Source organism: Bos mutus, chromosome 18 (genome assembly GCF_027580195.1).
Source record: "Bos mutus isolate GX-2022 chromosome 18, NWIPB_WYAK_1.1, whole genome shotgun sequence".
Lineage (NCBI taxonomy): Eukaryota > Metazoa > Chordata > Mammalia > Artiodactyla > Bovidae > Bos > Bos mutus.
Window position 1 is genome coordinate 52,290,607 of NC_091634.1, and position 25,346 is coordinate 52,315,952.

The 25,346-nt window shown below is 57.6% G+C and overlaps 2 protein-coding genes across 4 annotated transcripts in view; one reads left to right on the top strand and one right to left on the bottom strand.

Moving 5' to 3' along the window:
* The window catches only part of SLC38A8 (solute carrier family 38 member 8), a 49,272-nt gene extending 33,793 nt beyond the window's left edge, over positions 1 to 15,479 (top strand). For 2 of the 3 annotated variants that reach the window (XM_070388646.1, XM_005902624.2), the window contains 5 exons: positions 4,043 to 4,157; positions 5,328 to 5,475; positions 5,849 to 6,057; positions 7,303 to 7,354; positions 8,809 to 9,512. In XM_070388646.1, coding sequence (XP_070244747.1) covers positions 4,043 to 4,157; positions 5,328 to 5,475; positions 5,849 to 6,057; positions 7,303 to 7,354; positions 8,809 to 8,902 — 618 coding nt within the window. In that variant the 3' untranslated portion in view covers positions 8,903 to 9,512. Of the gene's footprint in view, positions 1 to 4,042; positions 4,158 to 5,327; positions 5,476 to 5,848; positions 6,058 to 7,302; positions 7,355 to 8,808; positions 9,513 to 15,153 lie in introns of those variants that run through there. The other variant, XM_070388647.1, reaches the window with a different exon arrangement.
* The window catches only part of NECAB2 (N-terminal EF-hand calcium binding protein 2), a 42,422-nt gene continuing 30,876 nt past the window's right edge, over positions 13,801 to 25,346 (bottom strand). The window contains 7 exon segments of the mRNA XM_070388648.1: positions 13,801 to 14,319; positions 15,946 to 16,037; positions 16,450 to 16,527; positions 20,025 to 20,137; positions 20,630 to 20,683; positions 23,538 to 23,617; positions 23,799 to 23,917. Coding sequence (XP_070244749.1) covers positions 14,291 to 14,319; positions 15,946 to 16,037; positions 16,450 to 16,527; positions 20,025 to 20,137; positions 20,630 to 20,683; positions 23,538 to 23,617; positions 23,799 to 23,917 — 565 coding nt within the window. The 3' untranslated portion in view covers positions 13,801 to 14,290.

Consider the following 25,346-nt stretch of genomic DNA (forward strand, 5'->3'; position numbering starts at 1 on the left):
CAGGTCCCGTTCCTCCAGATATGTGCCCAGGACTGGAATTTCTGGATCACATGGGGTGTGTATCTTCGCAAGTCCCGTTCCTCCAGATATGTGCCCAGGAGTGGAATTTCTGGATCACTTGGGGTGTGTATCTTCGCAAGTCCCGTTCCTCCAGATATGTGCCCAGGAGTGGAATTTCTGGATCACATGGTAGCTCTGTTCTTAGTTTTTTTAAGGAACCCCCATACTGGTCTCCATAGTGGTTGTGCCAACTTACATTCCCACCAGCAGCACAGGGGGCTCCCTCGTCTCCACACCCTCTCCAGCGTTTGTTATTTGTAGGCTTTGAGGACGGCCGTTCTGACTGGAGTGAGGTGGTGTACCTCCCTGTAGTTTTGATCCACATTTGTCCGATAGTTACCATTGTTGAGCATCGTTTAGTGTGCCTGTTGGCCATCTGTATGGCTTCTTTTCTCTTGTTTCTTTTCTCTTTGTTTCTCAAAGCTCAACAGCTTTGAGATATGACTTACGTGGGGTGCAACTCACCCCTAGTTCTTTGGTATGTTCACAGAGTTCTGCAGCCATCACCACAGCCAATTTCAGAACATTCCTCACCGCCCCCCAAAGAAACTTTTACCTGTTAGCCATCACTCCCCATCCCCAGCTCGTCCCCCGCCCAGTCCCTGGCAGCCAGAATCTTTCTTACCGTCTCTGCATGTACCTCTTCTGGACGCTGCCTGTAAGTGGAATCATATAGTAGCTAGTCCTCTGTGGCTGGCTTCTTCCACTCTGCATGGTGATTTCGAGGTGATTTCTGTGTGCTGTGTGCGTCGGGACCGCATCCCTTTTCACGGTTGAGCGATGCTCCGCTGTCTGCCGAGTCCATGGCTTGCGTTTCCATCTCTCAGCCGGGGGACGTCTGGGCTGTTTCCACCTGTTACCCACCACGTGCTCCTCTGCCCCGCACCCCACCACTTCGTGACTGGTCAGCCTGCTCTTGGTCACACGCTGTTCTAGATGCTGTCCCAGCAGGGCAGCCCTGCCCTCAGAAGCTTTATTCCCTCAAATAAGACCAAGAGGCACATGACCCAGGAGTCGTGGGACCCACAGGGAGGAGGGCAGGGCTCCATCCGGCCACCACCAACCATCTTTTCCCCACGCCTGGGTTCCCGAGTGCGGGAGGCAGGACATTGATGCCTGCTGGTCGAGGGTCCTTTTGTATTTGGGGGGAATTTAAGTGCCCACTGCCTGGCTGAGCCGGCCTGCAGTGGGCTTCCATGAGGCCAGGGAGGTCCCTGAGGCTCGCCTGTTGTAGAAGGTGTGGGGGGCTTGCCCTGGACTGCACGCCGCCTCTGCAGCTGGAATCGGGAGTCTCGCGGCCGAGGTGCCCCAGCCACTCCCAGTGTGTGCTCCATGAGGGTAGGGGCTGTGGGCCTGGTTGAGGAGCTACCCCAGACTCACACCGAGGGGACCAGTGAGGGCCTGAGTGTGAGGAGCTGGACTGGGCGCTGGGAGGCCTCACGGCTGCAGGTGGAGCAGAGGGATGGATGATTGAGTAATCCCAGGAGGGCCCTCAACTGGGGGCCAGACTCCACACTGGGGATGAGTGAGGCGAGTGTGTCTGCTACCACACACCCAACAGACACTGAGCCAACAAGCCCGGCTGTGCTCACGTGGAGCCAGCAGGGGAGGGCTTTCCTGAAGGGTGAGTGGGAGCTGGCTGGACCGGGGGCTGCCCCTGGCGGAGCACACAGCACAGGCACAGGCCCTGAGGCAGTGGAGAGGGGCAGCTGTGGGCTGAGCCCGGTGGGCGAAGGGAGTCTTGAGCGTGGTGAGTGGCAGGCATAGATGGTCATCGTGCTAGTTTTGATCAGAAGGGAGTAAGTGAATGTGACAGTGGGAACCCTGTCCGGGGAGCCTGGGAAGTTCCCCGAACCCACAGGGCACATCCAGAAACAGCAGCTCCTCCCTGGCTGCCCAGGACCTGCCCCAAGAACATCACATCGTAGGTGGGCTCTCGACAGTGGTATATGTACTTTAGATTTTTTAAAATGTGATATAGTAATCAGTTCAGTCGCTCAGTCACGTCTGACTCTTTGCGACCCCATGAATTGCAGCTCGCCAGGCCTCTCTGTCCATCACCAACTCCCAGAGTTCACTCAGACGCATGTCCATCGAGTCGGTGATGCCATCCAGCCATCTCATCCTCTGTCGTCCCCTTCTCCTCCTGCCCCCAATCCCTCCTAGCATCAGAGTCTTTTCCAATGAGTCAACTCTTCACATGAGGTGGCCAAAGTATTGGAGTTTCAGCTTCAGCATCATTCCTTCCAAAGAACACCCAGGTCTGATCTCCTTTAGAATGGACTGGTTGGATCTCCTTGCAGTCCAAGGGACTCTCAAGAGTCTTCTCCAACATCACAGTTCAAAACATCAATTCTTTGGTGCTCAGTTTTCTTCACAGTCCAACTCTCACATCCATACATGACTACTGGAAAAACCATAGCCTTGACTAGACAGACCTTTGTTGGCAAAGTAATGTCTCTGTTTTTGAATATGCTATCTAGGTTGGTCATAACTTTCCTTCCAAGGAGCAAGCATCTTTTAATTTCATGGCTGAACTCACCATCTGCAGTGATTTTGGAGCCCCCAAAAATAAAATCTGACACTGTTTCCTCATCTATTTCCCATGAAGTGATGGGACCAGATGCCATGATCTTCGTTTTCTGAATGTTGAGCTTTAAGCCAACTTTTTCACTCTCCTCTTTCACTTTCATCAAGAGGCTCTTTAGTTCCTCTTCACTTTCTGCCATAAGGGTGGTGTCATCTGCATATCTGAGGTTATTGATATTTCTCCTGACAATCTTGATTCCAGCTTGTGCTTCTTCCAGCCCAGTGTTTCTCACGATGTACTCTGCATATAAGTTAAATAAGCAGGGTGACAATATACAGCCTTGACGTACTCCTTTTCCTATTTGGAACCAGTCTGTTGTTCCATGTCCAGTTCTAACTGTTGCTTCCTGACCTGCATATAGGTTTCCAAGAGGCAGGTCAGGTGGCCTGGTATTCCCATCTCTTTCAGAATTTTCCACAGTTTATTGTGATCCACACAGTCAAAGGTTTTGGCATAGTCAATAAAGCAGAAATAAATGTTTTTTCTGGAACTCTCGCTTTTTTGATGATCCAGTGGGTGTTGGCAATTTGATCTCTTGTTCCTCTGCCTTTTCTTTTTCTTTCCTCTGACTTTTCTAAAACCGGCTTGAACATCTGGAAGTTCACGGTTCACGTATTGCTGAAGCCTGGCTTGGAGAATTTTGAGCATTACTTTACTAGCGTGTGAGATGAGTGCAATTTTGCAGTAGTTTGAACATTCTTTTGGCATTGCCTTTCTTTGGGATTGGAATGAAAACTGATCTTTTCCAGTCATGTACATAGGAAGTGTATAAATCATAAGTATGTGTGCTCCCACAAAACCGTCACCCCAGTGGGGACATAGAACATCATCAGCCCCCCGGAATGTTCCCTCGGGACCACCATCCACCCACCCATACCACTGCTCTGCCCTCTGTCACCATAAACGAGGGCTGTCAACTGGGTTGACTTTGCCCCCCTCCCCCAGGGGACACCTGGCAATGTCTGCAGACACTTTTGATTGTCACACCTGAAGGGGGCGCTCCTGCCATCTCGTGGGTCAAGGCCGGGGGTCTGGTCCACGTCACACCGTGTACAGCACACCCCCCAGCATCAACAGTGATTGAGGACCCCATCCTGACTTGTTTGACTTGAAACTTTAACTTCACATACGTGGAAACATTCTTCTCTGGCTGCTTTCACTCCACGTTACGGCCGCGGGGCCTCTGTGACGGGGCGTGCAGTTGTGTTTGCCCCCTTTGGGTGCCATGTAATGTTCCACACGTGAATATCTGACAGCTTACTTCTCCCTTCTGCTAGTTGGTGGGCTTCTGGGTCATTGCTCACATTCTGGATAATGAGACTCTTTAGAGGGTGCCAGGTGGCTCTACTGCAGGCTGGCCCGAGCCCCACTGACCCTGCCCCTCTCTTGCAGTGTCACGAAGCCGCCGTGTCCATCTACTGCAGCATGCGCCACCAGAGCCTCGGGCACTGGGCCCTGGTCTCCGTGCTGTCCTTGCTGGCCTGCTGCCTCGTCTACTCGCTGACAGGTAAGGCCTGCCTGGGGTGCCCAGGACCTGGGGGTGGAGCAGTAGGAGAAACTGGAATAATACACATCCTGGGCACAGCGCTAAGTGGTTGGAGCGTCTTTGGTCCCTAACGCCCCCAGGAGAATCCACGATTCATAGAGGAGGACACTCTACCCAGAGGATTGCCTCAGCTCAACCAGGGTCTCTTGATTTGATGTCTAAGCTGAGATAGAAACCCTGGCCGACTGTCTCGCCACAATCCCTCCTCCCCATCTGGAAGGATGGCAGGAGTGATGCTGTCAGAGTGTTACATCCGGTGTGGTTTACAGGACACCCTCTCAGATACAGTGGGTTTGAGCATCCACACACTGGCGTGGGAGGGTCTTCAGAGGTGGCAGGGTGTGGCTCACAGAAGGGCTGCCACACCCGAGGTCCCACAGCTCATCCAGCCCAGGGCCTGGGCTCAGGCTGACTCCTGGCTGCTTTCCTCCAGCCCGGCAGCTAGCTTTCTTTCATTGGCCTGTCAGAGCCTCTGATTCAGGAAGCCCCGAGGCGGCCATACACATGTTGGGGGCCTGGACATTTGCTGGTTGACCTCTGTCTAGCAGGGCTCTGTAGCCCCTGGGTCAGACCCCGTGATTGAGGTTGTCTTCCAGATGCTGCAGGGCCAGCAGGATTGTGGGATGGGCAAAAAGCCAAAGCTCAGAGGTGGGGTCTCAGGACAGGGCAGGTGGCTGGGAGGCAGTGCTGGATTGTGGGGGAGGGACCTGACCGCTCCTGTAATAAGCTGTGTTATTCCAGACAGTTGCTGACACTGGGCCTTGAATTTTCCCATCAGGAAAATGGGTGCATGGCCAGCTTCTTTCTCCGGGTACTGAGAGAGTGGGGGAACAGGGCACAGAAAGTATTAGTCAAAGTGCTTCCAGTCCATCCTGGAGCCTCATATGTGAACGCTGAGCTGTTTGGGAGGAAGACAAGGGACAGTCTTGGCCAACAGGTCTTGAAGTTAGAAGAACTGAGGATCCTGTGGGCTGAGGACAGAAAAGCCTGGGGAGGTTCTAGAACCTACTGTCAGCTCCGAGGGGAAACCTCAGCAGCGGCGGAGGTGGGTACTGTCAGCATGTCGGGGTTGAGATGGGGGACCGGCATTTTTCTCACCAGCTTTCCTGGGTTCCCCTGTGGCCCTCGCAGGTGTGTATGGCTTCCTGACCTTCGGGACAGACGTGTCTGCTGACATCCTGATGTCCTACCCAGGCAGCGACGGGGTTGTCATCGTCGCCCGGGTCCTCTTCGCTGTATCCATCGTGACCGCCTATCCCATCGTGCTCTTCTTGGGAAGGTGAGGCCAGCTCGGGGGCACAGGGTTCAGGGTGGGGCACACCGTCCATCAAGCACTGGCACGTGCTGGGCACCATGCCAGCCTGTGTGTCGTGGGGGTGGTCGTCACCTCCCTTTCCTGGAGGAGGAGAAGGGGAGTTGGGTGGTTTGCCCAGCGTGGCCCAGCTGGTGTCAGGACTGCAGCCTGGTGGCCAGAACCTGACCGCCCGGCGAGGCCCCACCCATCAGCTGCTCACGTGTGGGGGTCCCTGGGGACCGAGGCCCTGCTGTGGAATGGGAGCCCAGCTGGGTGTGCGGGGCAGCTGGGGGACTCTGGGGCACCCAGCGTGGGCGGGGGGGCGCTCACATGGGAGCCCGTGGTTTGTGGCCTCCAGGTCAGTGATGCAGGACTTCTGGAGGCGGGGCTGTGGCGGGGCGTGTGGGCTGCGGGCCTTGGCCGAGCCCACAGGGCCGTGGGTCCGGATGCCGCTGACCGTGCTCTGGGTCACCGCGACGCTCGCCATGGCCCTGTTCCTGCCCGACCTCAGCGAGATCATTGGCATCATCGGCGGCATCAGCTCCTTCTTCATCTTCATCTTCCCAGGTGAGGCCCTGGCTCCCCTGGCCGTGGGTCCTTCCCAGCTCCCTGCCATGGGGCGGCCACGTGGAGGTCAGGGTGCAGGGGGCGGGAGCCCGTGCAGGTGGGATGGCTCCCAGCCCTGTTTACTGAGCCAGGGCCAGGGCTCTGCACACCTTCCCTCGTTAAACACCTCAACAGCCCTTGATGGACATACGAGGTGGGGTGCTGTCATCAACCCATCCTGCAGACAGGAGGACTAAGGCCCTGAGGCCTCTCATGAGGAATAGGTGGCATGGAGCAGTTCTGAGTCAACTTCAGCCTCCCTCTCAAGGCTGCCACTCACTGTAGGGTTTTATCTTATTTAAATGTTTTCAACTACATGAAACTCGTGAGGTTCAAAGGTGCCCCTCAAACACCTTCCCCCTTCTCCCCCAAACCTGGGAGGTGAATACAGTTTCCATGACTGGTGGGTTCCTAGGAAACCTTCCCAGTGTGAGGATGATGTGAAATTCCTGTTGAATTGGCCTGGCTATTATCCGGGCCTGGGAGATGCAGGGTAGCCAAGGCTGGGCTCCCCAGGGAGGAGGAGCATACAGGGGCCGAAACCCCAGACCTGGGCGGCCCCTGGCACTGGAATGCGGTTTCAGACAGGAGTGGGGTCTGATTCTCTCTGCCAACCCCCACCCCCACACCACCCCCAGCCCGGGTCTGGGTCAGATGGGCCCAGCCATGCAGTATCTTAAACACCAGGATGGGCTGGACGTCTGTGTCCTGGGTGGGGCCTTTTAGCTCCAGCCATTTCCGTGCTGGAAAGGACCAGCTGGGACAGGCTTGGGAGCGGGGAGAGATTGCAGGCTGTTTAGGCTGAGCTGTCTGACTTCGAGTCCCAGCAGCACCATTAAAAAAGAGGAAAAAAAAAAAACCAACAGACAACACAGGCAGCTGGTGGCTGTCAGATGCGTCCCGGGTGTCGGTCCCTGACCTGGCCCTGACTCGCACCGTCTCACCAGAGACGAGTGTGGCTGTCACTGTTGCTGGAGAGACCCCGGTGCTAGGGGTGTTGAGCAAGGACCCCACAGCGGTGCCGTGGGCCACACGCTCTGCCCTCTCACCAGGGGCAGGGGGAGTCCATGGAGCTACTGTGGGCAAAGGCTCTGCTGGCCCTCGGGTCCCTAGGGGCTGCTGGGTGTTGGCTGAGCCCTGTAGAGCTGGGGGTTGCTTTGGGTTCAATGACAAAGAGCTGCGGTGACCCCAGGCTCTCCCCCACAGGTCTGTGCCTCATTTGTGCGGTCAGCGTGGAGCCCATCGGACCCCGAGTTAAGTGAGTGTCCGCATGTGAGGGCGGCGACAAGGCATGTGTGGGGCTCGGCTCCAGGGGCGTGAGATGTAGTCGGGCCCGCGGGGTCCTGCCGAGGAGGGAACTGCCGGCCAGGCCGGGAGGGGCCCTCGTCTGCACAGTGACGGGTAGCTGAGCCGGGAGGGTCCAAGCCACTGCTCCGCTGAGTCTATGCATCACTGCCTTCCACCACAGGCTGTGGTCTGTGGCTGGAGCTGTCTGTGGATTTGGGGTCTTCCTGGCAGCTGGAGTGCTGTAATCGAGCGTCCTTCTCCAGGGCAGGGTGGGTGCGGGCTGGTCCTGTCGCCCCACAGACCCTCTTTCCATCTGAGGTCATGGTCATGGGCTCCAGTTGGGTGTGACTTTGGGGTGCTACCACTCAGCCCTGTACAGAAAGATGCTCTCACATCACAGCAGCTGTGAATGTGGGTCCCACCCGCGGGCCTGTGCCTCTTTTTCTCCTTCTTCTGGCCACACGGAGCCCAAGCTTGGTCTTCCCACAGCGGCAGACTCGGCCGGGTTCCCTGCTGGGTTGCGAAGTGTTTTTCTGGAGGACTCTAAAGCTGACTTGGGCTGAGCGCCAGCCCCAATGGCCTGCGGGGGTGGGGGGGCCCCCCTATGTGGTTTGTTCCCTATAGTGCCCCTTCAAGTGTTGCTGCTTTTGTGTGGCGCCTCGGGCCAAGTTCACGGAGCCGTTACTGATGGGCTTTCAGGGGATTTTTAATCCCAGTGCTGCCTTAGGGCCTTCTGATCCATCAGAGCTGCTCCGAGGAGCCCGCAGCCCCATCACGTTCCCTCACTCCCCCCTTCAGCCGGGTGGGTGTTCTTGGCACTGAGCTGCCACTCTGCGATGCTGTGTAACTGGAGATGGTCTTTCCATGACAACGGGCCCCGCGGCCTTTGTTAATGGGGCTAGAAATATCCCTGCCGTTTTGCGGGAATCTTATTATCGCGGCTCCCGCCTCTCTGTCTGCCCCGTCTCTCCTGGTTATGTTATGAAGCGTGGGGATGTGGCCTCAGCCACCAGTTCCAGCCACCCCTGGCCCCTCCTCCCTGGCCCCCCAGCCGCTGTTCCCATCTGTGTGACTTGGGGCTTCTCCTTCCTCACTTTCAGGAGGCTTCAACCCCACCCCCAAGGAAAAGGAGCAAAAAGGGGGTTTGAACCTAATGTCTCCCTCCCCCATTTCTCTGGTAAAGCACCGGGAGGAATGAGGTTAGGAAGTAACAGTTGGGGGTTAATTTTTTTTTCAACTGCGGGGGTGCTTTATTTTCTGTTGTCTCAGAAACCCATCCCTACAGGTAAGGGGAGGGCAATTGGAATTGTTTCTGAATTGGTGACTCTACTGGGCTTCACGTCATGAGCGTTCGACGCATGTCTGGCTCTTCTGTGGGAAACTCTGGAGAAGCGCGTGGTTGACGTGGGTTCGTTGACTTGGCAGGTGCTGCCTGGAGGCCTGGGGGGTGGTCTCCGTGCTGGTCGGCGCCTTCATCTTCGGGCAGAGCACGGTGGCGGCCGTCATGGAACTGCTGTGAGGGGCGGCCCGCGCTCCAGCAGGACGGGGGCCCCCACGGCTGCCTGCATCTGGCCGTGAGAACCATGTGACCTCTTCATTAAGAAGCTGGAGAAACTGACTCGTCCGTCCTTCCCAGGCTGTGCCTCTGGGCTTCCACTGGGTCCCGGGGTGTCTGGTGCGGTGGTGAGAGGTGGTGTAGGCCCTGCACGTGACCACAGACCCAGGGGCTTCAGGCCAGAGCGGCCGGAGCTCTGTCTGGAGTCTGGGTGTGCACGGGGCTATGCGCCCTCTCCCCACCTGCTGCCTCCAGCCCCCTGGTGCCCACTGGTCACCCTGGTGCTCCTGGGTGTGTCTGCACCTGCCGTCTCTGTCTCCAGCTACCTGTGTGTCCACGTGTCCCTCTTAGAGGGCCCAGGGTCCTCATTCGATATGACCTCATCTTAGTTACTTACTTGGGATGTACAAAGAACCTCTTTCCAAGTTAGGTCACATTCACCATTTCCTGGGGTTAGGACTGCAGCTTATGTTTCTGGGGGACAGTTCACCCCATAACTGGGAAGTAGGTGCTGGGGCCCAGGGAACCCTGCTTTGGGGTGTTGGGGTCAAAAACACGAGGTGAAGTCATGGCTCCGTGGATGAAAGCCCAGGGGGGCTGGGGGGTGCCATCTGCTGGGGAGATTTGGGGTGCCATTGGTTGGGGATGGCAGGGCACTCAAGCTGGTGCTCAGGCCAGGGCATGGGGGGCCCGAGATGTATACCCTGAGTTGGCCTCTCTCTGGTGGGTGGGACCCCAAGGAGAGCCCCCTTTCCTCCCACTGGCTGGACCAGAAGAGTGTGAAGGCCAAGTGCGCCGTCTGCTCTGTGGGTCCCTCCCAACCCCACCCCGATTCTGGGCTGAGGAGCTGCGCCTGCAGCCGTGGTGCAGCAGGGTCTGTGGGCTCAGGGTGGAGGACTGGCCACTGCTGCTGTGTCGAGTCGCTGTGCTCGCTCGTGCTGAGCCTGCCCAGGGCCTGGGACCCCTGGATGGACGTGGCTGGATTCCGGCCGCTCCTCCTCTGCCCCAGGACGTCCACCGGAAGCCAGTGGTGCCTGCGCCTGCAGGGGCTGACATCTGAGGACACCTCCCCCAGGTAGGCAGTGGCCGGGTCGCGCTACGTCACGTTGGGTGTGTGCGACGACGACGTCTTGATGGAGCTGTCACGTGGTTCGCCTGTCTCCCAGCTTGTCCCCCTGTGCTGACGTTGCTTTGGGACGTTGATTCACATGCCACATGGTCAGAGTGTGCAGTCTGGGTGTCTGTGGGTGTACAGAGTGGCTCCGTTGTCAGCAGTGCCCAATTCCCGTGCGTGTGTAGCCCCAGAGAAACCCAGGACCTGCAGCCCTGACTCCCCCTCCTCTCTCCCTCCAGTCCCCGGTGACTGTGGCTCTGCGCTCTGTCTCTATGGACTTGTCCGTTCCAGACATTCCATATGAATGCATGCACACGATACGTGGTCTTTTGTGTCCGGCTTCTTGGACTTAGCATACGTTTTCAAACGTTTTTACATGTGAGGGAACCGAGGCTTGGGAACCTCAAGGCTGCCTGTCCTGTGAGCTTCAGAGTTGGGTTGGGACTAATGAGGGGTTGAATTCCAATCGTCTGTCTTCTGAGCTGTAGCCAAGGCGGGGGAACTAGTCGACCCTGGGGGCAGGGCTGGGGCCTCTGCCCCGCCAGTGCCCTGGCTGTCCCTGAAGACTCTGACCCCGTGAGGGGACAAGGGACCCTTCTCCAGGTGCTCTGATCAACCCCACACCTCGCGTCCTCCTGAATGAGGGTCTCAGAACCGGCACATGAGCTGAGAAGTGAGATCATGGAGCATTTAGCACCTGGAGCTGGTGCAGATGAACAGAGAGTTACATTAACCCTGCATGCTTGGTTCCAGGGTGCTGGCTGAGAGGCTGGGCCATGATAGGAGGGTCCTGGGTAAGAACCAAGCATGGTGGGCAAGGGGCGTGCTTAAAGGGATTCTGTGTGATAAGCAGCTTTGGAGTCAGACCACTGGTTTTGAACACTATCTGCCATTTGCTTTCTCAAAATCCAGTAAGTTTATTATGAACCTCCCCTAAGAATCCATTTCCCCACCAGCCAGTAAACCAGAGGAGGTTTACTGTGTGTGAGGCAACGTAAGAATTAAGACATGATGCTTTATGTACAGCAGCTGGTGGGCAACCCAAGCCATGGTGGTCTCATTTCTAGAAAATCTAGGTTGAGATGAGGTGAACACAGATCCAAGGGGAAAAGGGAACGACCAGACACGTGGGCTCCCTGCAATGCAGGAGAGGATGGCAGGGACCGGGTGGCCTGGCACTGGTGCTGGAAGGGTGGGGGGCTCCTGGAGGGGTGACGAGGATTGCCCCTGGGCACCAGCATCCCGCCTCTGACAGGCACAGATGGGGTTCCCATAGGACCGAGCCTCAGATCAGGCGTGATCGTGCAGGGCGGGGATGCAGACAGACACGAGGCTGAGGCCCGTGCTCCGGGGGCAGGTCCAAGTCCCCTCCACCAGGGAAGCAGCTGTGGGATGGAGGGCTGGAGTGCATGCTCCAGCCCAGGGTGATCCTAGCGGGGGCTGTGGGTCTGGCACATCTGGGCTGACCCCGCCTGCCGCTTACCAGCCCTGTGACTGCAACCAGGCCCATTCCTGCTTCCAACAGCCCTCAGCCTCAGGTGACTGACCCAGGAAACCTCCGTGAGTGTGGTTCTCAGCCCTGGTGTCCTTCCTTGGAGCTGGGGCAGCCACCCACCCGGCACCCCCCCCCCCCAACCCTTCCCTTCCAACGCTGGCCCTTGGCTTTCACCCTCTTCGCTCCCCTCTGAAATGAAGCTGCGGGCAGCCGCTCCCTCCCCAGATAGCTGTGAGGCTCAGCTGAGAGAGACCCACAGAGCCGGACCCGTCACAGGGTCCTGGTCCATCGATGGTGAACCCCGTGCTGGTGTGGAGAGACCCTTCTGTCTCAAGTGACTGCTGTGAACAGGGCAGTCCAGGTGACATGTTCCGCTCAGAGGGGCCTGGGCTGCAGGGGATCTGCGTGTCCTGGGCAAGGGCGCTCCCAGTGGCTCAGGTCCCCCCGCGGGACCACACGGGGACAGCCCAGCCCCGAGGGGTGGCCTGTGCCCCACCACAGTGGTGGGCGCACCACTCCCACGGCAGGCTTAGGTCCTGAACTGGACACGAGGAACACAGGTGGTGAGCGTGTTTGGGCAAGTGAGTTGACTTTGACTTTTTTTTTTTTTAAAAGAAATGAGATTCAGGTAATATAAACCATCTTGAAGCCGAGCCCCTCCACACCACTGAGCGTCCCATTCCCAAAGCCCTTCCCGCACTGTCACTCCCCCGCAACCCCTCAGCTGCTTTCCACTTCTAGAGGCTTAACTCTTCCAGACGTTCTGTGTGAATGGGGTTGTACCGATGTGGCTGCCTGTGCCTGTGAGGGCACCGTGCCGCAGCCTGAGCCAGGATGTCGTCCCTCCCGACGGCTGATCCGCAGTCCGCTGCCCAGACGGGCCGCACTCAGGAGTCCACTCACCCACTACGCACACTTGTGTGTTCCGCCTTCTGGCTCAAGTGTGAACACATGGGCACAGGACCCTGCTTCACCGTGTCGGTTCTTTGGGGCCTCGTACACCCCCGGGGTGGAGCTGTGGGGTCGTGTGGCTACTCCGTGTCCAGCGGTTGGGACCTGTGTTAATCCAGGGCCGTTGCTCCCCGCCTGCCTACACTGGGTGCGAGGTGGTCAGGGGGCAGGGCGGGGCACAGGTGGCGGCCCTGGGCACTCCAGATTTGCTGCCGGGGTCTTGGGTTCCCCTCCTGCCCATCCCAGGACGCCACAGGAGGCAGCGAGGGCGCCCGGCCCTGGAGGGTAGAGTGAGTGGAGGCTCTCGCACCTTTTCGGGTGGGTGGGTGTCTGCTCTCTTCAGAGCCTGCTCCTCCCCTGCGGAACCTGAGGTGGTGCCAAGTGCCTGTGGCCATAGTCAGCACAGATCTGCATGACGGGAGGGCTTGGACGGGGCGGGCCCAGGTAACGGGGGCTCCTCAGCTGCACCTCGAAGAGCCCCAACCCCCGAGGATACTGTTGCTGAAACAGCAGAGCGGCTCGGAGTGGTCCGGGTGCTGGGGAGGTGTGTGTGTGTCGGGGGGAGGTGGCTCTTACGGGGACCCCCTGCAGCAGCCTTGGTGCGAGCCAGGCAGCTCCTGGTCTCCAGAGGAGGGGTCTCCTCCCCCTTCCCAGGTAAGAAAACAGAGGCTGAGGGAGGCTGGCTGCAGGGACGCAGCTGGGATTTGAGTTTGCACTTCACCCTTCTGTCAAGGCCCTGTGGTTGCACTGGTTTTGCATGAGGCGCTGGCGTCAAGCCCTGGGAGGCCATGTGAGGGGGACCCGCGGCTTCATGGCTCCCCAGCCGCCCGAGGAGGCAGAGCCCCACCCTGCAGTGGCGGCTTTAGTGACAGCACCTGTCCCAGCCGCGGCTGCAGAGACCAGACCTGGTCCTGCCATGAGGGCGCCGTGGCCCAGCTCCAGGGCCATCTGTCTCCTCCCCAGCTCCCCCGTCCTCGTGCCTGGCAGTTCTGCCTCCTCCTCTAGGAAAGGGACGCAGGGCCCTCTCCTTTCTTGACCCGAGACTTCTGTATCCTGTTGCTCTCCTGCAACTCGGCCAGGGAGACAGAGGGGAGATCGCAGAGCGTCCAGAGTCGGCTTTGAATGAGGTCTGGGGCTTGGCCTTCTGTCTGGCCGGAGCATCAAGTTCATAATGTGCAGTGAGAGACTGTCCGGTCAGGTCTGGCCTCTAGGAACCTGGAATGTGCCCCCTGACACAAGGTGGGGTCTTGGCTCAGGTTTCATGGCTAATAAAGTGGTTTCCCTCCCCAGCTGTCACAGAAAATAGCACACACACACACAGAGCTGTCCCCAGCGGGAGTTTATTTGGTGCTCGTCCGGGGCGGCTGTTTGCCCAGCAGGGCACTGCTACGTGGGGTCTACTGCCGCCTGTGGGCTCAGCCCAGGCCTAGGGTGGGCACTGCAGGGTCTCGGCCCTCTACCACGTGGAGGAGTGGCAACCAGGGAGAGTGAGGGAGAGGCGGGCGGGGACTGGTCATGCGTGGCCGTGTGCTGGCGGGGGAGCCGCCTCCATCACCACCGCCCTCCAGCGTCAGCAGGGCCCCGGCAGCGCAGACGCTGCTCTGCCGCCAAGGGTGGGGGAGGGGGTGCCAGGGGAGGGGTGCGCCTTCACTTTGAACAGCAGGAAGAGACACTCTTATTTGGAAGTATACTGAAAAGACAGCTAGTATACCAAAGTTTCTAGAAAAGAGTGGACATCCTTCGTCAGAGGGAGCAGGGTGGCAGACTCATCTGTGGGACCTCGGGGAGGTGGTCAGTCACGGCCCAGGGTGCACCAAGCAGCTGGAGAGGAAGAGAGATGGGTTTCGGCGGGGGTGAGGGGGTTAGCAGCAGGCCCTGCCCCCGCTCAGGGCAGAAGGGCGGTGCCTGCAGACCCTCCTGCATCCGTCGCCCCAGGGGTGCTTGCTGGTTGTTCCCCTGGTGGCGAATCACATATCCAAGGAGCAGACTTGCCTTTATATTGCCTGTATGCCCATTTGAAAAAATAAACTTTCCAGGACGTGAACTTGTCTTTCCACTGCGGCCTAGTAAAGCCGACTTGACAGAGGAGCCCCTAATTCACTGACAGAAGAGACTGACGTCTGGTTAAAGGAGACGTGAAGGGAAAAGTATCTGTAAATAAAATTGCTCTTGGGTCTGTAATTTTGTACCTGCTGCTCCAGTAGTTCAGTATTTTCTAGAGCTAACATCTAAATCGGGCTCCATTCAAAAACTGGAGTACCATGTAGAGCCGCCAGCCCAGGAGAAAGGTGTGCACCGCAGTCTGGCGGGTGGGTGACCGGCGGCCCGGTTTAGCTGATGGGTGCTTTAAAATCCGCCTGTAGCCCGACATCAAGGAAGTGAGGGGGAAACTTAATCTTGCCAGTTAGAGCATTAGATTCTTTCTTGGCCCTGGAGTTCTGTGAAACCCCTGGAGGAGGGAAGGTGATGCTGGGGAAGAAGTGGGGGTTAAATTATGTAGAAGGGGGTGTTCACAGCTTCTGCCCTCTCCCAGAGCCAGGACAACTGTCTTACCTGTGCCAGGCAGGCCCTCGTTCACCAGCTGCGCCGCCCAGTCAAGGGTGGCTTTACATGAAACAGGGGCCATGGCTATTTTGCGTGTTTGACTTTCCACAGGTACAAACGTGGTTTCGGATTTTGTTAGATTTCCAAAAAACGCACACAGTGTCGGAACGTCACGTTTTATATGCCTGTTGTTCACTCACCAAGTCGTGTCGACTCTTGGCGACTCCACGGACTGCACTAGGCTTCTCTGTCCCTCACCACCTCCCAGAGTTTGGCTAAGATTTTATATGCTGGCGTTTGGCAGTTAGTATTTTATAGGAACCATAGTTCTCGGTGGCTACATATGTATGTATGATAATTATAAACTATGTAATACATGTACACATACACATCTGCATCTGACTTTTTTGTATATTAAATACTGTTTCATTTTTAGAGTTATTGTACTGAGTATCATGTGTTCTCAAATCTGTAGAAGTCCAGCCTGCCACACGCTGGGCTCAGGGCCACCTCCCAGCCGCCTGGTGCCCGAGGCCCCTCTGTGTTGAGCACTCACTCATGGACTACACTTCCTAGCAGCTAAGAGAACAGAGGCTTCCTGGGTGGCTCAGTGGTAAGGAACCCGCCTGCTAAAGCAGGAGACTCAGGTTCAATCCCTGGGTCAAGAAGATCCCCTGGAGAAGGAGGTGGCAACCCACTCTGGTACTCCTGCCTGGGAAATCTGATGGACAGAGGAGCCTAGTGGGCTACAGTCCCTGGGGTCACAAAGTCAGACACGACTGGGCGGCAGAACACCGAGAGAACCGAGGAGTCTGTGGACGTCTGGGTCTTGGTGCCACTGCTTCTGCCAGGCCTGAGGTGTCCCCACGCCCCCATGGCTGCTCCAGACCTCCTCCCCAGTACCTGGCACGGAGATCCGGGAGAAGGCCTCAGGCTGGCTCAGCGTGTCCACCTTGACGTGCCGGAACGCCTTGCACACAGGGCTCTGTAGGTGCCTGCAACCCAGGGGAACGCCCGTGAGCTGCTGGGGGTTGGAGCGGGGTCTGAGTCTGACCCTGGGCTGAGGGCTCTGACTAGTCAGCTAAGCTCAGGGGCCAGAGCCTTCATGGGAAGGTAAAAAGGCCCGGCAGGACTGCTGGGGCCCCGAGGGTAGAACAGCCTGGTTCTCGCCTCCCCGTGAGCAGACTTCAACAGGAGAACTTTCTTTCTGGATTTTTATCCTTGGGAAGCAGTTTCTGAACAGGAGCACCCTTGGCCTCAGCTCGCAGGGCTGGCGAGGGACCTGGATTCAGAGCCCAGATGGAGGGGTGCAGGACCAGCCTCCAGAGTGGTGGATGCCGCTGGGACCCCCAACTCCTCACCCACCCCCGTGGGCTGGAAGCCAGAGCGCATGTGTGCCAGGCCTACCGCTTCCACTCCTCCTCCGTCTCCCAGAACTCATAGACCACGAAGGTGACGCCGTCCGCCAGCCTCACGGCAGCGATGCTGCAAGAGAAAAGGCCGGAATCAGTGGCCACACCTCCCAGGGTGCAGAGAGGGCCCCACAGGCCCATCCCCACCACCCTGCCCACAAATGAGCCCAGACCGGGCGCCCAGAGCCAGGAAACAGGTTCCCAAGAGCTGTGGTCCAGGACAGGGTCCTCTTGGAACACGCTTCCTTTCTGATCAGAACCCCAGGACCACCCCCTGGTCTGACAGCTGCATGTACAGCTCTGCTGTCTGGAGCGAGGCCTGGCCCGTGCAGTGCCTAGCACATGGCTGTTGAATGAATTCTAATGAAATGCCGTTTTTTAAAAGGCCTTTTTATTCATTAAAAAAAAAAAACCCTACCTGTTTTTTTTTTCCCATCTGTAACATCCATCTTTATTAGAAACATTTTTTAATACATGACAAATAGAGGCTCTCTATAGATTAAAAAAAAAAACCTAACAACTTAAAGTGAAAAGTAGTATCAATTGAAAAAAGATCTTGAAAACATACGTTTAGAGAATAACTTTTCTTCTATCTAGTAAACCATTCTGTGATAAAAATCTGATATAATTTCTACTGTTAATAAAAGTTACATGAGGCACTATAAACTTACTGATTTTGTTTTCTTTCCAGATTATCTCCAAGGTGAGATGAAGTTATGATTTAAAAAAATCTGACAGCAAAGTTATTAAGTCATTATTCATAACATCAATATTTTTATACAAATACTGAGTATTTTTGTACAACTGGGAAAATAAACCACATTTTCTATTTCTTTTCTAGACATGTTTTGCATGAAGGCAAAATATTTAAATCTTGTTTTTCTTTGCCATGAAAATTCTTCAGAAAAGGCTTTTCAAATAACTACATTAGCCATATTTTCATAGCTGTATTCTAATTTTAAGTGGGTTAAATAATTGATCAAGAGAAGAATATGGTCAAAAAGGTACCCAGGGAATCGAGAAAAAAAAACACTTTTTTTCCTGGAACACAAACTTAAGTTTAGAAAAGTTTCTTCCGTGATGTGGGATTGTTAGGGGATAAATTTCATAAGGTTGAATCAAACCCCCTTCTCACGATTTCAAGTTCTATATGATCTTAGGGACCAAAATAACATGTTGTGACAAACAATATGGCAAGTTATGTGGAGTACAAACTTAAGATTCTCTAAATGATAAAGGTTACCCATAGGGGAAACTATCAGACTTACTTCAAAGCAGCTAAACCTTCTTTTATCCAGGTGTATATATAAGCAACATTCCATACCATTAAACACTCACTCCTTTTTGAAATATTTCGGCTTCTAGCACACCAGTCTCCTAACTTCTAGCTTAAAAACCTACCTTTAAAAATAAAAGCATCTTCCACGCTGTTCTCTGTAATCCTTGTCTCATTTAATCCTTAGAAACAGGCCTGGCCGGAGTCCCAGGCCACTCCGGCCTTCCCCGTCTGAGACGCAGGACACTCACCTTGTTCCAAATAGACAGACAGACCCAGGCTGGGGGCTAGAGCAGCGGCGGGGGGTAGCCTCTAAGAAAGTGGCCGACCAGGGCAGGGTAGGGGAAGAGAGGGAGGCCGGCTTCCGAGATCACAGCACCGCCCCCTCTGGGCAGCCCTCCCTGCTCCTCTTCCCCACATGCTCAGCAGCACAGAGCCCCCAGCATCCTCGGAGAGGGGACGCCCATCGCTTGCGGCGTCTGCTGTATAATCACAGCAGCTCCAGGTTGTGCCACTCAGGATGCAAACAGGGCTGCTAATCGCATCATTACTTCATTACCTCCAGCCTGAGGTTACCCGCCAGCTGTGGCTCTTGTCTCGATGATGGGATGGGCTCGGGCCTACATGCCACCCGATCATTAGGGGGACCCTGGCCCCGCCCCAGGTGGCCTCGCTCCTTACAGCCTGCCCTGCTGTGGACAGAGGTCACCAAGGGATGGGCTTCGTCTCCATTTGGTAATTGCAGGGCAGAGAAACGCAATTAGCGCTTGTGTTTGCTTGGCTGACACACTGGTTTCAGGAGCACGGGGTGAGGCCTCTGGCTGGTAGGACACAGCAGGCAGGCTTGGGGTGCATGGAGGACACAGTCATTCAACAAACAGGATGCCCTACTGTGTGCCGTCTCCAGCCTGCCTGCCCAGCCGTGGGCCTTCTCCTTCCACGCTTTCTCCCCTGACAAGCACACGGTTCTGGTGGCCCTGGGTGACACCTGGACGCCCACCACCCCCAGGGTCCCCCAACTTGTATGCCGGCACCTTGAATGTAATGGCATCTAGAGTGCGATGTGGCCCAAAGGCCTGTGTGAGCCCCCGCCCACTCACCTGATACTCTGTGACGTCTCCAGCTCAGCCCGCATCCCTACCCCCCACCCCACCCCACCCCCTCACCCCCAGCGAATTTCTGAAGCCAAAGAATCTCAGACTCCACCTGGCCTTCTCTTTCTACAGCCCGCCTCCCACCCTGGCCCTGGGCTGGTCCGGTCAGCCCCACTCCGAAGCAGATCCCAGCTCTGCCCACATTGTGCCAAGGGCTAGTCCCCTCCCTCTCCCTAGCTGCCCAGCTGCACATCCGTCCAGCCGCCACGCGTCCATATACAAGGGAGGAGGCAGGACTGGGCCCTGCGCTGGCCTTAGCATCTCCCCTGTGGTACCTGATACCTGGAACAAGCAGGGCCTGCCTATCTGCCCCCCACCCCCCATCTCACCCACCACTCCTGGGTCACCCCGTGGAGCCACACTCTGTCGTGTGTTCCTAGACACGCTCCCCTCGCTGCCACTCCGGGTCTGGGTGGGTGGGGCATCATTATTCAGGCCTCAACACCCAGCAGCCCCTTCCTGAAGACCCCCACCCCATTCCTGGCCTCCGCAGCACCCGCCGCCAACTGGAATCATCTGCCCTCCTCCCGCCGCCGGGAATTAGCACTCAGCAGCAGCAGCAGCCGCCTGAGTCACGCTGCACCCCCAGGCCTGGCCCCCGCCCCCCACTTCACCAGGAAGCAGGTGGAGGCACATGTGCTTGGGAGGGAGAGAAATCAGCTGGGGGGGAGCATAGAATGGAGACGGGGAACAGGCGTGGAGCCCACAGCTACTGTCTGCCAGTGGGCCACCGCCGGGAGAGGAGGGAGCCCAGTGGCTTGTGCCAATAGCCCTTGGGGACACCCCCAGCTGGACGCAGGCCTTGGCAGCAGGGACCACGGCACGGGGCCCTGAGAAGCAGCCACGACAGCAAGCAGGGCAGTTAACACAGCAGGCACTGGGGCCAGGCCCCGCCCGACGCCACCCATGGTGCATCGCTCCACTGAGGCCTCCAACCACCCAGTTAGTGGCCCCCTTTACAGATGAGCAAGCTGAGGTCAGGGAGACAAGTCACTTGGGAGATTTGCACAGCAAGGAAGAGCCAGAGCGAGGACTCGCCCCTGGCTCCCGTAACTACCCCGCTAGGTGCGTCGCTGATGTCCGGGGTGTTCTCAGGGACAAAGCTGCTTGGGCCGGGCCCCCGGCCCACGGCTTACTCACTGGAAGCAGTTCCTGGTCCCAGCGGTGCCCCGCACATACTGGCGCAGAGAGTCCAGGAAGTCGCCCAGCTGCTCGGGGCACACGGCCATCTCCTGCCGGACCAGCTGCAGGTGCTGCGGGCCACAGGACCCGTGAGCCACCCCTTCACCCAGGACCCCACCCGGCCCTGGAGGGCACAGCCCAGGACCCAGCACCTCCCCGGGACAGGACACCTCGGTCAGAATAAACCCGGCTCCCCAACCCCACTACACACGCTCGTCATCTTTGTGAAAACTGGCAAAAAATGAACTAAAAGCAGCAGTCCCACACAAGTGCTGAAGAACAGACAAGAGGGTTGAGAGAGGCTCAAGAGAGACTGCAAGGCACTGGGGCCAAGACACAACAGAATGAATGGTCTGTACAACTGCTTCTGATTCAATCAGTGTCTGCTGATCACGTTGCTCCAGGCCAGAGAACACCCCTGGGAGGGGAGGGAGGCCACCTGCCGGGGCTGCACATCCCCCTGAGCTGGTCCTGGGTGGGGGTGGGGGTGTCAGGGACACTGAGCCTCCTGAGTCTTGAGTCCAGGCCCAGAAGGGGACGGGGCCACAGGGAGGGGTCCTCACCATGTTGGTGCCTTCTTCGTCCGAGAGATGCTGCTGAAGGTCAAACCAAAGGGTCTGCAACAACAAAGCATGAAGAGAGGCTGGAGACTGAGGCCCCCTCTGCCCAGGAGGCTTCCAGGACCACCACAAGGACACAGAGCACCGGAGAGCTCCGGCCCCCCCACCCGAGGTTCCAGGGACCCTCGAGTCCCGGGGCTGGTGGGAGCTCCCAGGGCCAGCCCTCTCTGGGCCGGGCTCAGCCCACAGTGCTGGCTCGGGGGGACCCAGGAAGCCAGGCTGGAAAGCCACCCAGAGGCACAGATTCCGTCTGGCTATGGCACCAGACCCCAGAGGCCAAGCAGACCTATCACAAAGAACACAGAGGAGGCTCCGTTTTGCTGAGCCCAGAAGGCTGAGGGTTGCCACAACTGCTGGCAACAGACTGCCCGACTTGCGAGTTACCCCCGACCTGGGGCCTCAGGAATAGAACGGTCTGAATGAGGTGGTCTGTGCTTGCTGGCCCTTGACTGACCTCGGGCTAAAGGCTTTACACCAACTCTCAGGTAACTTTCCAGACTCTCAGGTAGAGGCTGCCCGACTGTCAGCACTGCGGAAGCAAGGAGCCCATGCAGCCCCCTTCTGACCCCGTGCTGGGGGCTGCCGCAGTGCCCAGCACCCCCATTTCAGAGCAGAGAACCCAAGGGCTGCAGGAGCTGGTCCAGGCTCCAAAGCCCGAGTTTGAGGCCAGGCCCCCTCCCCCCCATCCACGGAATCCTTTAACTTGGGCTCCCCAACAGACGCCACCTCTGTACCCTCCCTGTCCATCCTCCACGAGGAAAGCCGTGTCCCTGGCACAGGTGTGTCTGTCTGTCTTCTCTACACGAGCATGTGTGTGAGACGTGTTGCCTGGTTGTTAGAGAAAACAGAGTAGCAGATATACAAGTTTGTGACCTGAGCGGCCACCACCCTGAAATTCTTAATAATGTCGGAACTAGGGACCCCGTCAATGCACGGCCGGTCCCAGAGAGGTGCTGACTTTCCGGGGACACAGTGTGTGGATGCTGGTGTAAGGGGGCTCCTGGAGAGCAGGGGCTGCGATTCACCCCCTAGGTTTCTCCTGGCGGGCAGGGCCACGTGAGGGTGAGGATGAAGCAGAGATGAAGGGAGGGACGGTGGCACCCAGGTCTGCATCCCCCTCTCCCTACCTCACCTGTGCTCCGGGGAGCCAGGCCCCGCCAGGAGGGCTCAGGCTGTTCTGTGGAGGGCGAGGCCGATCGCGGCCCGGGGCCAATCAGAGGCCAGAAGAGGCCCGCCCCGTCTCCAGGACGCCCAGGTGCTCCTTGGTTTCCAGCCAGCTGGTTGTTAAGGCGACTGGGGCACTAAAAATAAGCTTCAAAGAGCCTCCCTCTGGGGGCGCCCGCGGAGTTGTTATGACAACCAGGCCTCAGGTCCCCACGGAGTCTTTCCTACCGCTCCCACCAAGTAGCCGGCTTTGGGGGGGTGGGGGTGGGGTGGAGGGGGCCGGAGATCCCTGCGGCCTGCAGGTGGACTCACTGCCTCCCACCTCGGACTCTCCCCCAAGTCTGGGCCTCGGCCTCCTCCTGGGGAGCCCCACCCAGCGCCCTCACGGATCCCTCAGAACTAACCCACAAAACCATCAAAGCACTATTTTTCTTTTGCCCTTTTGCAAAAGATAGAAGTTTCAGAAGATCAGAAATGTAAAATTGCCACTGTGACCCTGCAGCCCAGAGATATGTTATCTTGGTTTACATAGATATACAGGTATGGTGTGTGCACGTGTATATAAGTTCTGGTATCAGAATGTCTCATAATAATGGCGAAATAACAGTGCTAATATTAAATGCTAACTAAGCAGGAGGCTCTGTGCAAAGCCATTAAGATATTTTATCTAATCCGCACAACAACCCTGTGAGAGGTACCATTCTGATTATCTCCTCTATGGTTAGGGGATGACTCTGAGGCTGAGAGGGTAAGTCACTGGCCCAAGGTCACACAGCTGTTAAGTGGTATAGCCAGGATTCCAATACAGGCAGGCTGATACCAGTGCCTACTGGTAAACTTTAACTGTTTGCTCTCTTTCTCCCAATAAACGGTCATTGTTACAGGCTGAATTGTGTTCCCCCCAAATTCATAGGTTGAATTCCCAACTCCCAGTGCGGCAAAACGTGACTGTATTTGCAGACAGGACACTTGAAGAGTGACTGCGTGAGAATAAGGTCACACGGGTGGGCCCTAATCCAGTATGATTGGCGTCCTTGTAAGATACCAGGACACAGGCACCTGGCTGTCTACACGCCCCAGAGGAAGGCCGCGGGAGGAAGCCCTGCCGGCATCCTGATTCCAGACTCCACGTGTCAGAGGATAAGAGCCTGGGTTTGAGCCCCTTGCCTGTGGTCCGTGGCTCTAGCAGCCCTGAGATGCTGGCACAGTCAGGTCCCGAGTACTTACTGAGTCATGAAACACTCTGAAATCATGATTCCATTTTCCATCACTTGCGGACGGGCCACGTCACATCTAAAAGGCTTCACACTGCCGGTCACTCTCACCTCTCCTAGACCTCACCTCGCCTCAGCTGCCACTACGCTGGGTCTGGGCTGCCACCTGCCCAAGCCACCCGAGGCCTTACAGACTCCTTGACGCTCAGTCCCCTTGCCGCCCACGCTCTGCTCCTCGGCAATCCCCTCCTGGCTGCCCACCCACTCTCATAGCTCTCTTCCCCAGGCCCCATACAGGTACAAAGGTCATATTCCCAGGGTCTCCCCTTAGCACACCACCCCCAACCCCACCCAGGGGCATTTAGGTTCCCCGACTTCCCTCCTGTAAGCTCCAGCCTAGTTCCGCCCTCCCTGGGGGGCTGGGAGGGTGGGGGGGGGATGGAGGGATGGATGTGGGGGCTCAGCGGGCCCACCTTGTTCTCCAGCCGTCCAATGAGCCCCGCCAGCCGGCTGATCTGGGCGTCCAGGCCGTCCTCCTTGGGGTCCGAGGTGCCTGGGAAAGAGGAACAGAGATGCTGACAGGGGCAGGGCCAGGCCAGAGTGGGAGCACCCCCTCCCCTGGACCGAGGACTCCCAGTTCCTGTGGGAAGCCCAGGCCCCATCGGGACCACTCTCAGAAGTCCTCCTAGGACCCCCCAGCCAGTGCCCGTGACCACAGGCCACCACTCTCTCACCAGGCGGGAAGCTCTTTCCTTGCTCCGCAGCCATGAGCTTGTGGTTGGGGGCGTAGGGGGGCGTGGGACTCCCGGACCAGGTCTCCACCGCGCCATGGCTGGGCCGGCTGTGGTTCTGTCTGCAGAGGGGGTGGGGGAACGCACCCCGTGAGGGGGGGCTGCAGGGCCCTGACTGCTCGGAGCGGCTCTGACCAACACTCAGCACCAACTGTGGGACTGAAACGTGCACAGAACTCCCGGGAGCCCCATCCCCTGAGCTGCACATGTTGGCCACTGCCTCACAGAGGAGGCTGCCCGCGGGTGGGGCTGGGATCTGAACTCAGATCCTTTCTGGGAACCCAGACCCTGTGTCCGGGAGGTTCCATTCCAGGTTCCAGGGCCTGCGAGGCTGAGCCAGGCCCCCACCTCCCTGCGGCTCACAGCTGTCCCTCGCCCACCCTGCCTGCCTCCTGGTCCTGTGTTCAGAGGCCTCTGGGGTCGGGGCCTAGGTTTGCTAACAAGCCCTCTCTCCAAGAAAAGAAGCCGTAGGACTCAGTCGAGAGCGGGCATCTAACAGGACAAAAATCCACGATCCTGGCTCAGCCTGGCCCTGTGCCCTGGCCCAACTCCACCCACCACACACACTGATGTGCACAGACCAGCACCCCTGACACGCAGCCCACCAAACGCTGTGCCTGGCACACAGTAGGGACCCGACAAATGCCCAAACCCCCAGGTGCAAAAATGCTAGAAACGTCACTGCTGCTGCTGCTGCTGCATCGCTTCAGTCGTGTCCGACTCTGTGCAACCCCATAGACGGCAGCCCACCAGGCTCCCCCGTCCCTGGGATTCTCCAGGCAAGAACACTGGAGTGGGCTGCCATTTACTGCGGACACACAAATACACACACGCCCGTGTGCACGGCTGACATGCCTGGTGCCCAGCGTGGCCGTGGTTCTCTCCAGGATCTGCCTCCTGTGAACCTGAAAGCCCAGCAGCCTCTCCCTCCGTGCCGAGGGGCTGACCACCCCCCACCCCCCGGGGAGGAGAAAGGCTGGCAGAGTCTTGGAGGTGTTGGTCCTGGGACCTCTACAAACCAGCAGCAAATGAAACATGGCCCGCGGACTGTGAATGGGTGCAGCGGGGTCTCCCGGGCACGGGCCGCTGGCTCGAATGCAGGGCACGCTGTCCCCAGGGCCGGGAACCAGGGTGGCTGGGGGGCCCTGCAGCTGAGAGCTGAGACAGCTGAGGTTTGGGGGGTGAGAGGTGGGGGTGCGCGGGAAGCAGATGTATGTTCCCATCATCCCTACGTGAGGTTTGGGGAGGGAGGCAGGTGTAACGGCTGACACATGGGGGGACGGCTGACACATGGGGGGAAGGCAAAGTGCAGGGAACCAGCTCTAATAAGTGTGCAGCGCTCCATCTGATCTGTGACAGAATGGAAGCCGCAGGTTTTTTAATCAAGATAGTGATGATAAAGGATGAAGGAAATCTATGTGACAGGAAATCCCCTTAACCTTGGGGACCCTCTGAATCATGAGACTGATCACGGACAGAGTCCAGGGCTCG